Source organism: Haliotis asinina, chromosome 15 (genome assembly GCF_037392515.1).
Source record: "Haliotis asinina isolate JCU_RB_2024 chromosome 15, JCU_Hal_asi_v2, whole genome shotgun sequence".
In the NCBI taxonomy this organism is placed as follows: Eukaryota; Metazoa; Mollusca; class Gastropoda; order Lepetellida; family Haliotidae; genus Haliotis; species Haliotis asinina.
Genome location: NC_090294.1, coordinates 6,337,208 through 6,352,060, shown reverse-complemented (window position 1 = coordinate 6,352,060; position 14,853 = coordinate 6,337,208). Strand labels below are relative to the sequence as shown.

At 38.3% G+C, this 14,853-nt stretch overlaps 1 protein-coding gene across 1 annotated transcript in view; it reads right to left on the bottom strand.

The window, feature by feature from the left end:
- Positions 1-3,921: 3,921 nt before the first annotated feature.
- LOC137266224 (uncharacterized) overlaps positions 3,922-14,853 on the bottom strand; it is a 60,207-nt gene continuing 49,275 nt past the window's right edge. Inside the window, exons 3-4 of the mRNA XM_067801722.1 lie at positions 4,454-4,684; positions 3,922-4,160 (exon numbers count right to left, since the gene is read on the bottom strand). Of these exons, the coding sequence (XP_067657823.1) occupies positions 3,922-4,160; positions 4,454-4,684 (470 nt within the window). The remainder of the gene's footprint in view (positions 4,161-4,453; positions 4,685-14,853) is intronic.

The following is a 14,853-nucleotide window of genomic DNA, read 5'->3' as shown; positions in this document are numbered from 1 at the left end:
TGATGATGGCATTTTCAACAACTTGAGCCAAAATTTAATACAGTGCTTATACGCAAAGATATATACAGGAAATCTTCCACATTCCCCCCCTAGCAACCTGTTTAGAGGTGGTAGTTTTAACACCTAATACTTTTTTACAAGCCAAAGTATGGACAGTCTCAATGGGAGAACTGAGATCACAGTCTAGACCCCATACCTCAGCGCCATAAAGCAGAATAGGCATAACTTTAGAATAAAAGATTTAAAAAAAGAAGTGACTATTCGAAGATTGCAAATTGGAAATAGATCTGAGTATAATAAACAAAGCCGTTTTAGCTTGTAAAGCTGAGTTATCAAAAAGTTTATACCAAGCTAATGATTACGAAAATTGAATACCCAAGTACTTGTAAGAAGATACACAATCAATGCGGATATCTCCAAGAAACCATTTTTCTTTTTTTGAAAGCTTGCCACCATGTCTAAATACTAAGATTTTTTATTTATCTAAATTTACATTAAGGTCATAATCAATACAATGCTGATTTAAAACATCTGTACGCTTTTGTAGACCATATATTGTGTCAGAGAAGAGGACAACGTCATCAGCAAAGAGTAGAAGGAATAACTGTGTCAACTCGGGGTGCATTTGGATGCCTGGATAACACACGGCTTCAATATTTTCTACCAACTCGTTAATGAATATGGAAAAAAGAAATGGGCTTAACACACAACCTTGACGTACACCAATGTTACACTGAAATCTTTCTGTAAACATATTATTTGCTTTGACACAAGATTTGACGCTATAATAAATGGACTTAATAGACCTCGCCATTTTAGGAGACAGACCCTTTTTATTCAAAATCAACCATGTCTTTGACCTATTAATCAAATCAAAAGCCTTAGAAAAGTCTACGAAAAAAGCATGCCAGTTTTGTTTTTTGGAAAGAACTCTTTCTGCAATATTATATAAAATATAAACATTGTCAACAGTGGAGTACCCTGCTCTAAATCCAGCTTGCGACTCAGAAATGTTACCAAAAGCATCGGACCAAAATTGCAGCCTTTCCTTAATGATTGAAATGTATAACTTACTAAAAACACTGAGAACAGTGATACCTCTATAATTGGAGACATCATTTACGTCACCCTTCTTATGTATGGGAACAATTATACCGACAGACCAGTTTTCAGGAAAAGTACCTTTATCAAATAGGATGTTAAAAAGAGTAGTTATTATAGGGACCACCACATCACGCGAGTGCTTGAAGAACTCAAGGGCATCGATTGCTTTTAACACTTCATCAGCTGAAATAGGGGAATCCAGAATAGATGTAGCATTATCGTCACAAATCTCAGATGCATAAACAAGTTCATCTATATTATTAGAATTGGAAGCCATGAAGATACCAGAAAAATAATCATACCATTCCCGGAGTGGAATATTAGGGCTAATACCTTTTCAAAAGATTCCCAAATGTCTTACTATTATTAAGGCTATCATTCAGAGCCTGTATATCTCTAAGGGACTCATCATCTCTACATCTTCTGAAGACACGTAAAAACCTTTCCCTCTCTGCGCGATAATAGCGACATTCAGAGTCATACCATGGTTTAGAAGTGGTAAAACCAGAAGTAACTTTACGTTCCATACATATACCAGCTTCACAAATCGCTGTAGTAAATAGTTCAACAGCATCAAAAACATTATCAAACATGAGATCTAAACAATCAGTCATCATTTTTACAATTTGTTCTGACAATAAATATTCACGAAAGAGTTCAGCTTTGCTTTCATCTCAGACGTAACGATATTGATTAGCACGTGCTGTGCCTGCTTCTTCATCATGCATGTTTTCTACATGGATATCACGCGGTTGAAATTGACAAGATAACGGTAGGTGATCACACTCTGCACGAGTGGGAATGCCGAATTGTGTACAGTTTTGGAGTACAAGCGGTGAGGCAATAGCATAGTCAGTGACACTCCTTCCAGAATGACTTATAAATGTAAAATCGCCAAATTCATCCTGTCCACAACGGCCATTCATAATGAACAGGTTTAAAGCAGCACACCATCTTAGAAGTTTTTTGCCTGATTCATTAACAATTTTGTCACATGATTTACGTGTTGTATTTATTATGTCAGACTCTGTACTAAAGTGTTCATCTCCAATGATTTCAGCGATACTATCTTCAACACTGTCAGGTTCGTCGCCAGTTCTTGCATTAAAGTCACCACCTATGATAACATATGGATCTTCTAAAACACACAATAGGGCAAGCAAAGTTTCAAAATAAAATGACAATCCGCAAGTGAATGGTTTATGGTTATACCATGATGAACCGGGTGGATTAACATACACAGTGGACATCTTTATCAAAGCCAAACATGGACTTATCTAGTAGTAAAAAAACAGCATTATCAATGCTTTTATCAAATTTCTAGCGACCATAATACCTATCCACTAATGCCTTGTATGAGACAATCGACCAGCTGAGGTTTGACGTATTGTGAATGTGGAGGAACTGAGACTTTGATTTGACTCTATGGTCAGTATTAAAACAAGACTCACACCAATGCGCATTAGCAAGATGACATACGTTTGCATCAGTATTCATTCTATAACGATTACAAATGACACATCAACATAGGCTTACATGGTTAACACAGTTTGGATCCACAATAGATCTGGGGCAACTGAGCCATTATTGTATCAGCTCAACACAGAGCACCTAAACAATGGACACCTAAACTATAAGATCAAGACGGTTCAGAACGGATCACTTCCATAGTACATCCATTCTGCATCATGGCGGCAGTGTTAGTTCAACGCAGATCACCTCCATAATAGCAGAGTTGCTCATTCCTGCCAACCCGACAAAGTAAAAGTCAAAATATGTTTATTTGTGTGTGATGTCACTGGCCCATGTGCAGCAGTTTCAGTCCCTGACGGTCTGTTGTACGGTCGGACGATCGGTTTCAGAAAATAACACGCCGATGGTCGGTCTGTTTTTGTGTAATGTATCCAGTGCAATCCATTTTGTGAGATAAAGTTATTTTATTTTTCCTCAGTTCTCCTGATATAGTAATTGTATTTCCGTACTCATATGCCATTTGCAAGGTGATCGAAAATGTCCAATCACAACCCGTTTTATACATGTGTTCACACCAGGACATTGCTTATGTAGCTGAGTTCCCCGAAGGGGTCACAAAAGTCACAGGCTCAGGCCTTAGTGGATCTTGTAGTAAACATTTTCTTTGTCTCCACTGACAGGGGTTCCGTTACCAAATGAATGATTTTTATTATACCATGTGCCATGTTCAACCCTGGGTTCAGAAGTTCATCAGCAACGGCATCGCAGTCTGGGCATCACAACAAGATGTTTGTCCCGTCTGCGAGTGACACTTTGGCCCTATCGGCCATGTATTTCGTGTACAACTATTAGTGTCATAACAAGATACTTGTCGAAGCGCTGATTGACCGTTGATCCTATCAGTCGGACAGGTGGGCTTACCCAGGTATTTATTCAGTATTGACATGCGATGTCCGAGAACATATGTTTGGAGCTGGATCAGGCGACGCGGCTAAAAGCAATGACAAGCTTTATATATCGGTTGTACGACCATGTTACTATGTTTTCAGTCATGTATTAATCTGATTTGGGTTATTTTTGAATAATCCGTGTTGATTTAACATATGTACCAGTATGTTATTATTACGGCAGTGTGATATTAACAGTTTCTTTCTAGCATTTTTCTTCCTGTTGCTTTTGTTGGTCAAAAAAAACTCCTGAGTGGCAGCATTTTTTCTCTCCTGGTAACTTTTGGGGAATTTTGAAACCTAATAGTAGACCAATACAAGATCAAGGCAGCAGTATCAGTTCAACACAGGTCACCTCCACAATAAAGCCAGGCTAGATCATGGCGGCAGTGTCAGTTCAACACATATCATTTCCATAGTAGACCCAGTTTGGATCGATGGAGACTGTGTCCCTGGGCTCAGGTCGGAGGAGGAGTTGACACTCACGTGTTCCACTGTTGTAGTTGACACCGACACAGGCTCCAGACAACATGCACTGCTGCACACAGGACACTCGGGACAAGGCTGTTGATGATATAATGGCAGTGGAGACGAGACGTGTTGCTGATGTCATGGGAAACCTGAAGCGTTGACAATCTGAAATGGATAATGGCAGTACAATGTTGTTACTGTCAACAGTGTATTGATTAAAGGTTTTTGTGACTCTTACACCAAAGACGGAGCTTTCGAATTTGTAAATCCAATATTACAAATGTACAGTCTATGTTTTTTGGGTCAACATTATCTACATTGTCTTTGGTCGTATGTTTGGTAGCATTTTGTACGTCTTTGTCGTTTTAAGAAGGTTATACAATTTAGAAAAGTAACATGAAGTCTCTGAACATAGACGTAATGTTATCATGTGACTTACTTGATACAGAACATTTTACCTGTTTTCACTCCATATACTTCAAGTTCACAGAAGTTGAGGACATCACTTTCATTTATCACTCTAGGTTTCCACAGCCGGACGAACCTCCCGAAGACAGGAGCATCACATACAACGTTCTCAAAAGATCCAAACGTGCCAGTGTAGTTCTTACAGAGGGAGAAAGCTGCTGATGGACATCGGGATGGATTTCGTATATACACTTCGATAACAAAATCATGGAGTCTGTACCCTGAACAAAGACATAAAATCATGAAAATGAGTGAATGATCTAACCATTAATACGTGTCTTCAGAGTGTGAAATCACTGAATGCAGAAATGAGGAAGCGGATAATTCTGGCACAGCTCACGGTCTGTGATCCCTTTATACGCAGCCGACGAATGAGTCTTCTCCTTGAAGAATCCGTATAGTTAAACCTGCCGAGAACGTCTCGGAGAATGTACAAACACTCCAACACTACCACCTTCTACATTACCTAGGGTTGCAGAAAGTTTGTGTTGTTGGTAACAAACACGTGTCCTTTCTCGAGTCAGTAAAGAGACTGGAATGTACCAAACCTTAAGCACCAACAACAGAGAAGAGCCCTGCTAACTCTTGAAATACACGCGTGACATTTAGTTAGCGATGTCCACATATTGGACAGGCTTTGTGAACAATAGTTTTATCCCGTTGGGACAGAAAATTCAGGCCAAATGACATTAACGATATAAATGACTCGAAAGCGATCATCACATGTCACATGCCTTTCATATTCACACTTTGATGCAAAATCAGACGTAACAATTTCCAGTAGGATGTACTGAGCAGAAAACCTTTTGTTATTGTGAAGGACCCAGAAGAGCCACTCTGTAGCACCACGCAGGGTGCTGTGGTTTGTTCAGAGAGCGTTTCCTTGAAAACCCGAGCAGGTGTTAGCTGATGAGGCATCAACTGAATTAACATTGTCATAGACAGGATATCCAACATCATTGCCTCCTTGTAGGTGGTGGCTTCATGCGTTGTAATCATCATGAATTTTAACGTGTTTAACATGAGGATCATCATTCAAATAAATGTGCGTGAATGTGTGTAATAATTCTGGCATGAAAGTCATTTACATTAATCAAACTACGCTCTCTGGTACACAAACTCGCAGTTTGACGCTTACTGACTTTTTGACATGAACTACATTGTTCTAGGAATCCCCACAAGGAACAATTCCACATTGTCATTCTTGTTTGCCACGATCGCGAGGATCAGCAGTGTCACGGTTTCATTAAGACGTAATTTACACATCAGAACTACATGGCCTAGAAGCCAGACACACAAGATAGAGAAAATGTGGTGTAGTTTTGACGACCGAATGGGATGTGATTTTTCACAATCAGAAATGATAAACCTGTGGCTTTAAGCTGGCTGTCATCAACTATAGTGTATGACGAACGCGCAGGGGCCCTTTTAAGGTGCAACTCATCATTTTGAGAAACAGTAATACTTTAAACTGATGACTGGATAGTTTAATTAAATATCTTTTACCGATGTTCATCAAATAAGTTGTTTTGGAATATTTCAATCATGACTGATAATTCTAGAAAATAATAATTACATAAATGTGGTTCTTATAAAACGTTGGTACGATCAAAATTCCATTTTATAGAAAAAGCATTTGATGACAAAAATAAACTTAAACTTGACAAATTAAGGTTACGTTTTTCTAGAATCACACATATCATCTGAACCTCTGACAAACGTTTGACAGGCACTGCATGCATGAAAAAACATTCAAAGGAAGCGAAAACTGGCACTTGCATTTGTAGCAGCAAAGCTTTTACATAATGTCTCTTCTACAGTGCTTAATCCTTTGAAAAAACATTAGCAATACCAAAATTATTAACGAAACCGTTGGACTATCGTTTGTTACGGTTAAGAATTTTGCCTTGACAAAAGGTGTAAGAAATCCCCTGTGAACCAGCAAAACAGAACAAAGACAAGTCAAAAACATTCAAATGTTATTATTAGTGAATGAGTTAAAATTTAACGTCACATCGGCAATATTTCAGCCATATCGTGACGGGACCATTTAACACTGAAATGGAATATATGTGTGTTATAAAAACCTGTCGACAAAGGACAGTACAACAATTAGAATATCACAATTAGCATTGAAACTAGCGTAGAAAGTTAAAACTAATATCATTATATCAGTCTAAGTAAACTTATCCTCAGTACTTTTCGTTACACTCCACTACTGAGTCTAACAAAACCTTATGGGAGGTCAAGTCAGGTAACCTTTCAGATTGACCCATCAGAACACAGCTTAACAAATCGCGAAAGTGCACATTCGCACATACCTTTTAAACTTTTTATCTCGAAAATGTTCGTACCCGAACGTTTCCGAATACTATATAGAGTACGCTCGCTTCCGGGTAATGCACACGGCGTACGTTCAATCATGACAACGGTGAGTAAACAGTCGCTGAAAATGGTGTTTTTGGCAATATTCAAGGATATCATCTTGCGGAAATATTAACTAATGGTAACCATTTCAACAGAAACCCCAAAGCGTATATACTGCAGGTCAAATAACTGTGTTACATGCCGATTTTTGTTTGTGGAGAGATCTGTGTCAGTGACCTGAATATTTTGGAAGTCCCTCCGATCCCTAAATAGTAGCCGTTGTCTGATTGGTTAAATCTATTTCACCGTCTCGCGTTTGATTGGGCGGTCATTGGTCGCTCAAAGGTTACCTGACGCGACCTTCTACTAGGTTTTGTTAGACACAGTGGTGGAGTGTAACGAAATACTCTGAGACTACGTTTACTTAGACTGATCATTATATGAACAATACAGCATAAAAAACTGGCTATAGATCACCAGCAACTGAATGTAGATCACCATACTAGGGACCATGGGGACTTACAGTACCTTTGCTACCTGCATGGACCCTAGTTGGATTTACACCATCCCTTCAGCAGCCGGCGAGTGTACGGAAAGCTAGCCAAAATTAAAACAAGAAACATACTACGTTTAAAAAGCCTGGTGACTTTACAATGACTTGAAAGTTTTGGGACTAACGTACCCTCTCTGGAGGACAATAATTTTACAATACCTGAACCCCCTTTGAGGGTATAGCCACTAACAATTCTAATTACTAATACAAACTCCAAATTATTCAAATACATCTATCTCCAGAACACATATTACTCACAATTCAACAATGAAATCAATTTCCTTACAAAAAAAACAAACAATAATTAAATGAGCACTATCTGTGTTACAAAGATCTTTAACGGTTTTTACAGTAAAATACTTATCCCTTGTGATGGTGAATTCACCACAGTCAAGCAGGATACAAAATGGAGGATCCTCACCTTCTAACGGGTGTGCGTGAGTGTATCGTGTATGGCCAATATGACATGGATGTAAAATAACCTCTTCAAATCTGCACTGGCACTCCAAGTAGGTGTAACCAATATACGGTTTTATTTCATGTAATTTATAATTTATAATACCTACTTGGGTGTGCCACTTCTTTTACATCAGATCACGGATGTAAGTTCTAATGCTAGCTTTGTAATCAATGCATGAAATAACAAGTGGCGTCACAGATTTGTTGAGTGCTGCTTTGGCGGCAAAATCTGCCTTTGTGTTACCAGAAATGCCTACGTGGCTGGGTAACCAACAGAAGTGAGTGAGTGAGTTACGATTTAACGTCACATCGGCACTATTTCAGCCATATCGTGACGAGAACATTCAGCAATAAAAACGACTATTGTGTCCATTATAAAACCTGTCAACGAAGTGAGTGAGTGAGTTAATATTTAACGTCACAGCGGCAATATTGCAGCCATATCGCGACGAGAACATACGTGACAAAAAGAACATATATGCATATTATGAAGAACCTGTCGACGAAGGACAGTAAAACCACTAGATGATCACAGTTATTATTAAAACTAGTGTGGAAACTTAAAAAATAATAGTATCACTATTGGGACAGTACAATATAAAAACAGGCCATAGATCGCCAACAACAGAGGGTAGATCACTATACTAGGGGCCATGGGGACTTACAGTACCTCTGCTACCTGCATGGTCCCTAGCTGGGTTTACTCCATCCCTCAGCTGCCGGCGACTGTATGCAAGATTAGCCAAAAATTACGATGACACATATACTACAGCTAAAAAATGTGGAAGATTAAATCTGATTCCAAATGTTTTGGGAGTTACGTACTCTCTCAGGAGGACAATAATTTTACGGTACTTCAACCCCCTTCGAGGATACAGCCACTAACAATGTTATCTGCTAATTCAACTTCCAATCATAAAATGTTTATCTATTTACAAGTTCTGAAACAAATTATAATTCTTTTAAAAACGCAATGATTAAATGACAACTAACATTACTAAAAAGATCCTTCATACTTCGTGATGTAAAATAGTTATCCCTTGTGATGGAATATTCAACACAGTCAAGCAAAACATGCTTGACTGTGATTCTTTCATCACAAGGGATACAAAACGGAGGATCCTCACCTTTTAACAAGTACTCATGTGTATACCGCGTATGGCCAATGCGACATCGTCGCATAATGACCTCCTCAAATCTGGACTGACAACCCAAGTAGGTGTAACCAATATACGGTTTTATTTCATGTAATTTATTGATACCTACTTGGGTGTCCCACTTCTTCTGCATTAGATCACGGATATAAGATCTAATTGTAGATTTATAATCTGAATATGGAATAAGAAGTGGAGTCACAGATTTGTTGAGTGCCGCCTTGGCAGCAAGATCAGCCAGTGTATTCCCTGAAATGCCTACGTGGCTGGGTAACCAACAAAAGACGATGTCGTTTTGGCCAGTAGCAAGATCATTATACAATTCAATAATTTCTATTGAAAGTGGATGTTTACAAGAAATATTTTTAATAGCCTGAAGACAAGAAAGAGAGTCGGAATAGATTATATATTGTTTACGTTTAGGGTGTCTTTGAATATATCTGAGAGCTGTTAATATGGCGTTTGCTTCTGCAGTGAAAATAGAGCTGTTATCTGGAATTCTAGAAGATATTGTTCTGGATCCAATGACAGTGGCACGAGCCACTGCGCCACCATCCTTGGATCCATCAGTAAATAAGGGTTTGTAATTGCTATATTTATGTTTTAATTGATTATATTCTTGTTTATATTGTAATTCATTAGTTTCTGATTTTTTAAAAGAAGTTAATGTTAGGTCGACTTGTGGCTGTCAACGAAGGACAGTAAAACAACTAGGATATCACAATTAGCATTAAAACTAGTGTGGAAAAGTAAAACTGATATCATTATATGGACAATACAGTATAAAAACAGGCTATAGATCGCCAACAACTGAAGGTAGATCACCACACTAAGGACCATGGGGACTTACAGTACCTTTGCTACCTGCATGGTCCCTAGTTGGATTTACACCATGCCCTCAGCCTCTGGCGATTGTAAGAAATTGTAGCCAAAATTAAAATAACACAAATACTACACTTAAAAGTCCTGGAAAGTATAAATTTACTTTGAAAATTTTGGGACTTACGTACCCTCTCAGGAGGACAATTATTTTACAATACTTCAACCCCCGTTGAGGGTACAGCCACTAATGATCAATCTATACTACCAACCCTTAAAATACAACTATCTACAGGACATATCAATTATAATTCAACAAGGAAATCAATTTCCCTTAAAAATCCAATAATTAAATGAGTATTGACTGTGTTAAAAAGATCCGAAAGTGTTTTTACATTGAAATATTTATCCCTTATGATGGAGAATTCAGCACAGTCAAGCAGGATATGCTTGACCGTGGTTCTCTCATCACAAGGGATGCAAAATGGAGGATCTTCACCTTTCAACAGGTATGCATGGGTATACCTTGTATGACCAATACCACATCGTCGTAATATGACCTCTTCAAATCTGGACTGACAACCCAAGTGGGTATAACCAATGTAGGGTTTTATTTCATGCAATTTATTGATACCCACTTGGGTGTCCCACTTCTTCTGCATCAGATCACGGACATAAGATCTAATAGCAGTTTTATAACCACTGTATGGAATAAGAAGTGGTGTCACAGATTTGTTGAGTGCAGCCTTTGCAGCAATGTCAGCCAGTGTATTCCCTGAAATACCTACGTGGTTAGGTAACCAACAAAAGACGATGTCGTATTGGCCAGTAGCAAGATCATTATACAATTCAATAATGTCAATTAAAAGTGGATGTTTACATGATAAATTTTTAATCGCCTGAAGACAAGAAAGAGAGTCTGCATAGATTATACATTGTTTACGTTTAGGGTGTCTTTGAATATATTTAAGAGCTGTTAATATGGCGTTCTGCTGTAAAAATAGAACTATTATCTGGTAATCTAGAAGATATTGTTCTGGATCCAATGCACCGCCATCCTTGGACCCATCTGTAAATAAGCATGTATAATTGCTATATTTATGTTTCAATTGATTATATTCTTGTTTATACTGTAATTCATTAGTTTCTGATTTTTTAAATGTAATTAATGTTAGGTCAACTTGTGGCCTCACCATCTGCCGTGGAGGAGAAGAAAGAAGACGGGAGGGAGCTATGTTTTTAAGCTCAATGCCGGCTGAAGAAAGAAATGGTTTAATTCTATGTCCTAGAGGCGGGACAAGAGAAGATGTTTTATTGTATAAATCCTCATAAAGGGGATTGAACACACAGTTATAGACAGGGTTAGATTCATTGGAGTATAATTTAGTAATATATTGTAAAGACAATTTTATACGGCGTTGTGTAAGAGATGGTTCATCAGCCTCAACGTAGAGACTGTCAATAGGTGAAGTTCTGAAGGACCCAAGACAAAGTCTTAGACCTTGGTGATGGACAGAATCTAATAGTTTCAGGCTGCTTTTGCAGGCTCCACCATATACAATGGAACCATAATCAAGTTTGGATCGCACCAATGATCTGTATAAATGAAGGAGGGTAGTTTGATCCCCTCCCCACTTAGAATTGGAAACAACCTTCAGCAAATCTAGTGCCTTCAGGCATTTAACTTTAAGAGATTTAATGTGTGGTAAGAAGGTTAAATGAGAATCGAAAATTACACCCAAGAATGTAGCCTCCTTTACAACTTTGATTGGAGTGCCACTTAAAGATAGTTCTGGGTCCTTATGCGGTTTATGTTTTCTACAAAAGTGTATACAATTAGTTTTTGTTTGAGAAAATTTAAAGCCGTTTTCAAGGCACCATTTATTTATTTTATTTAAACACAACTGTAATTGCCGTTCAATGGTGTGCATATTTTTACCACGACAAAAAATATTAAAATCATCCACAAAAAGTGATCCATCGATTGAATCAGTTAAAACCTTTGATAGACTGTTGATCTTAATACTGAACAGAGTGACAGACAAAATACTGCCTTGCGGGACACCCTGACCCTGAGTATAATGGTCAGACAGGGTTGAACCCACTCTGACTTGAAATTGCCTGTCATTTAAAAAGTTGGATATAAATTGAGGCAGGCGGCCTCGTAATCCAAAGTCATGTAAATCTTTTAAAATCCCATGTTTCCATGTCGTGTCGTATGCTTTTTCTAGATCGAAAAAGATTGACACAGCGTGTTGTTTATTAATTATGGCATTCTTAACTAAAGATTCTAAACGCACTAAATGATCGATGGTACTTCTATTTTTACGGAAACCACATTGTATATCTGTTATTAGGTTATTAGTCTCCAAGTACCAAACAAGTCGATTATTTATCATGCGTTCCATGGTTTTGCAAACGCAGCTCGTTAGTGAAAATGGTCTATAATTCGATGGATCAGTATGATCACGTCCAGGTTTAGGGATGGGCACAATTATGGCATCTCGCCACGAGGGAGGAAATATTGCATTTGTCCAAATGTCATCAAATATATGTAAAAGTGTCTCTAAACAGGATTCTGGCAAGTGCTTCAGAAGTTGATAATGAATACCATCAGCTCCGGAAGCAGTATCGTGAGCTTGGTCAAGGGCAGTATGAAGTTCATGTATTGAAAAGGTTTCATTGTAGTCTTCCCCATTCTCTGAAGTAAAATTGATATATTGCTTTTCCTGCTGTTTTTGATGTTTTTGGAATTCAGGTACATAATTTGATGAGGAAGAATGTTTCGCCAAAGTCTCACCAAGTTTATTCGCAATATCTGATTTATTAGTCAATAACTGATTCCCATCTTTAAGATGGTGAATACTAGATTTAAAGCCCTTACCTTTTATTTTCTGGACCATGTTCCATACCTTTGAAATTGGCGTACGTGAATTTATTTTTGAAACGTAATTTTGCCATGACTGGCGTTTATTTTGTTTAAAAGTACGCCTTGCTTTAGCATTTAAAATTTTAAATTTGTTTAAATTATGGACCATAGGATGGCGACGGAAATACTGTTCAGCTTTCTTCCGGGCCTTCCTAGCTTGTTTGCAGTCAGCAGTAAATCATGGTTTACGTATGTGTGGATTTGAAGAGGACTTCGGGATACATTCATCAGCTGTTTGAAGAAGTTCTTTAGAGAAGATTTTTATCGGATCAGAAACATCAACAAAAGCATCAGGTGTTAGTTTTGCAGAGCAGCGAATTTCATACAAATCCCAGTCAGCTTTAGCAAAATTCCATCGTGATGATGGAGGGACATCAGAAGGTGTCACAGATTTTAGAATGGTAGGAAAATGATCACTTCCACAGAGGTCATCGTGGACTGACCATTCGAATTCTGTAAGCAAATTAGAATCAACTAGTGATAAGTCAAGGCACGAATACGTGCCAGTGGCAGGATGTAAATACGTGTGAGAACCATCATTAAAAATGCACAAATCATTATTCAAGGAAAACTCTTCAAGTACTTTGCCCTTGGTGTTTGTATCATGAGAACCCCAAATTGGGTTATGACCATTTAAATCACCCATGATAACACATGGCTTAGGGAGCTGGTCATATAGAGCCTGGAGTTCAGACTGTTGAAGTGAATAGGAGGGTGGTATATACAAAGAACAAAGAGTAAACACTATGTTTAATGTAACTCGGACTGCAACAGCTTGAAGGGGCGTAACTAGAAGAACAGGACTGTGAATCACACCCTGTCGCACTAGTACTGACGATCCACCAGTAGCTTTAACTCCCGCGGGAGAATAGTGATGATATGAATTGTAAAGCAGTAAATCAAATTTATCTGTTGTCTTAAGGAAAGTTTCTTGTAAACAAATTACCGATGGTTTGTAATCTTGAATTAATAACTGCAGATCATTGAAATTATTCTGAAGTCCCCTACAATTCCACTGTATAATTAGACTTGCACTCATGGTGGGTTAATGGGTGAACGAGAACGTGAAGGAAGAACATTGCTTTTGGTTTGAAACGGAGTAGTAACCTCCATTTCCAGCGGTTCAAAAGAATTTTGAACCTCTACAGGTGGTTGCGAAGAAGGTGGTGACTTCAAGTGTTGAAGCACCTTCGTCTTTCTTTTTCTTGTGCTTTTTTTCTTTCCTCGTTTGACGAAGAACATTGTTCTCAGTGTCAGAAAGTTCTGGAGATTCTGGCTCTGTGATCTTCAATGGTGGGCTTTCGGTTTGAGAGGCCGAAGTATTTGTCATTTGACTTGATAGGATACTTTCACTTACAGATATTTGTTTATCATGAATCCATGAAATTTCAGTCTGGCACGATGTAGTCACTGTAGTAACTTTTTTCATAGGGGCAGGAGAAGATGCTACAGCTGAAAAGGATAATGTACTTGGAACTGAAAACGGATCTGACACCAACTTTTTGGCTTCAAAATAAGAGAGATTGTCTGTGCATTTCACTATCATAATTTTTGACTGATAAACGAAGACGGGACAGGACCTGGACGAGGCCAAATGCTCACCATCACAGTTTGCACACTTTATTGCATTGTTGCAATCAGAATTGGCATGAGTACCACTGCAGCGAGAACATATCTGAGTGCGAGTACAAGTTCTGGCACCATGACCAAATTTTTGGCAATGGTAACACCGGAGAGGATTTGGAACATAAACATCAACTTCGATGTTGAAGTATCCGGCTTTTATTGATTTTGGGATAGTTGGCAGGGCAAACGTGAAAAGATAAGTGTTTGTTTTTATCACAGTGTCATTTTGTTTCCTTGTAAATCGCTTAACAGCAATTACTCCTTGGTTTTTGAATTCGACCAGAAGCTCCTCCTCGCTCATGTCAGAAAGACAACGAGCACGATCTCGAATTATTCCACGGCAGGAGTTAAGTGTATTGTGTACTGAGACAACAACCTGGACATTTACAAACTGCTTTAATCCAAGCAGATTGACGGACTGTTGTCTTCGTATACATTCCACAAGAAGTGAGCCAGAGCGGAGTCGAGTGACGTTTTTAACTT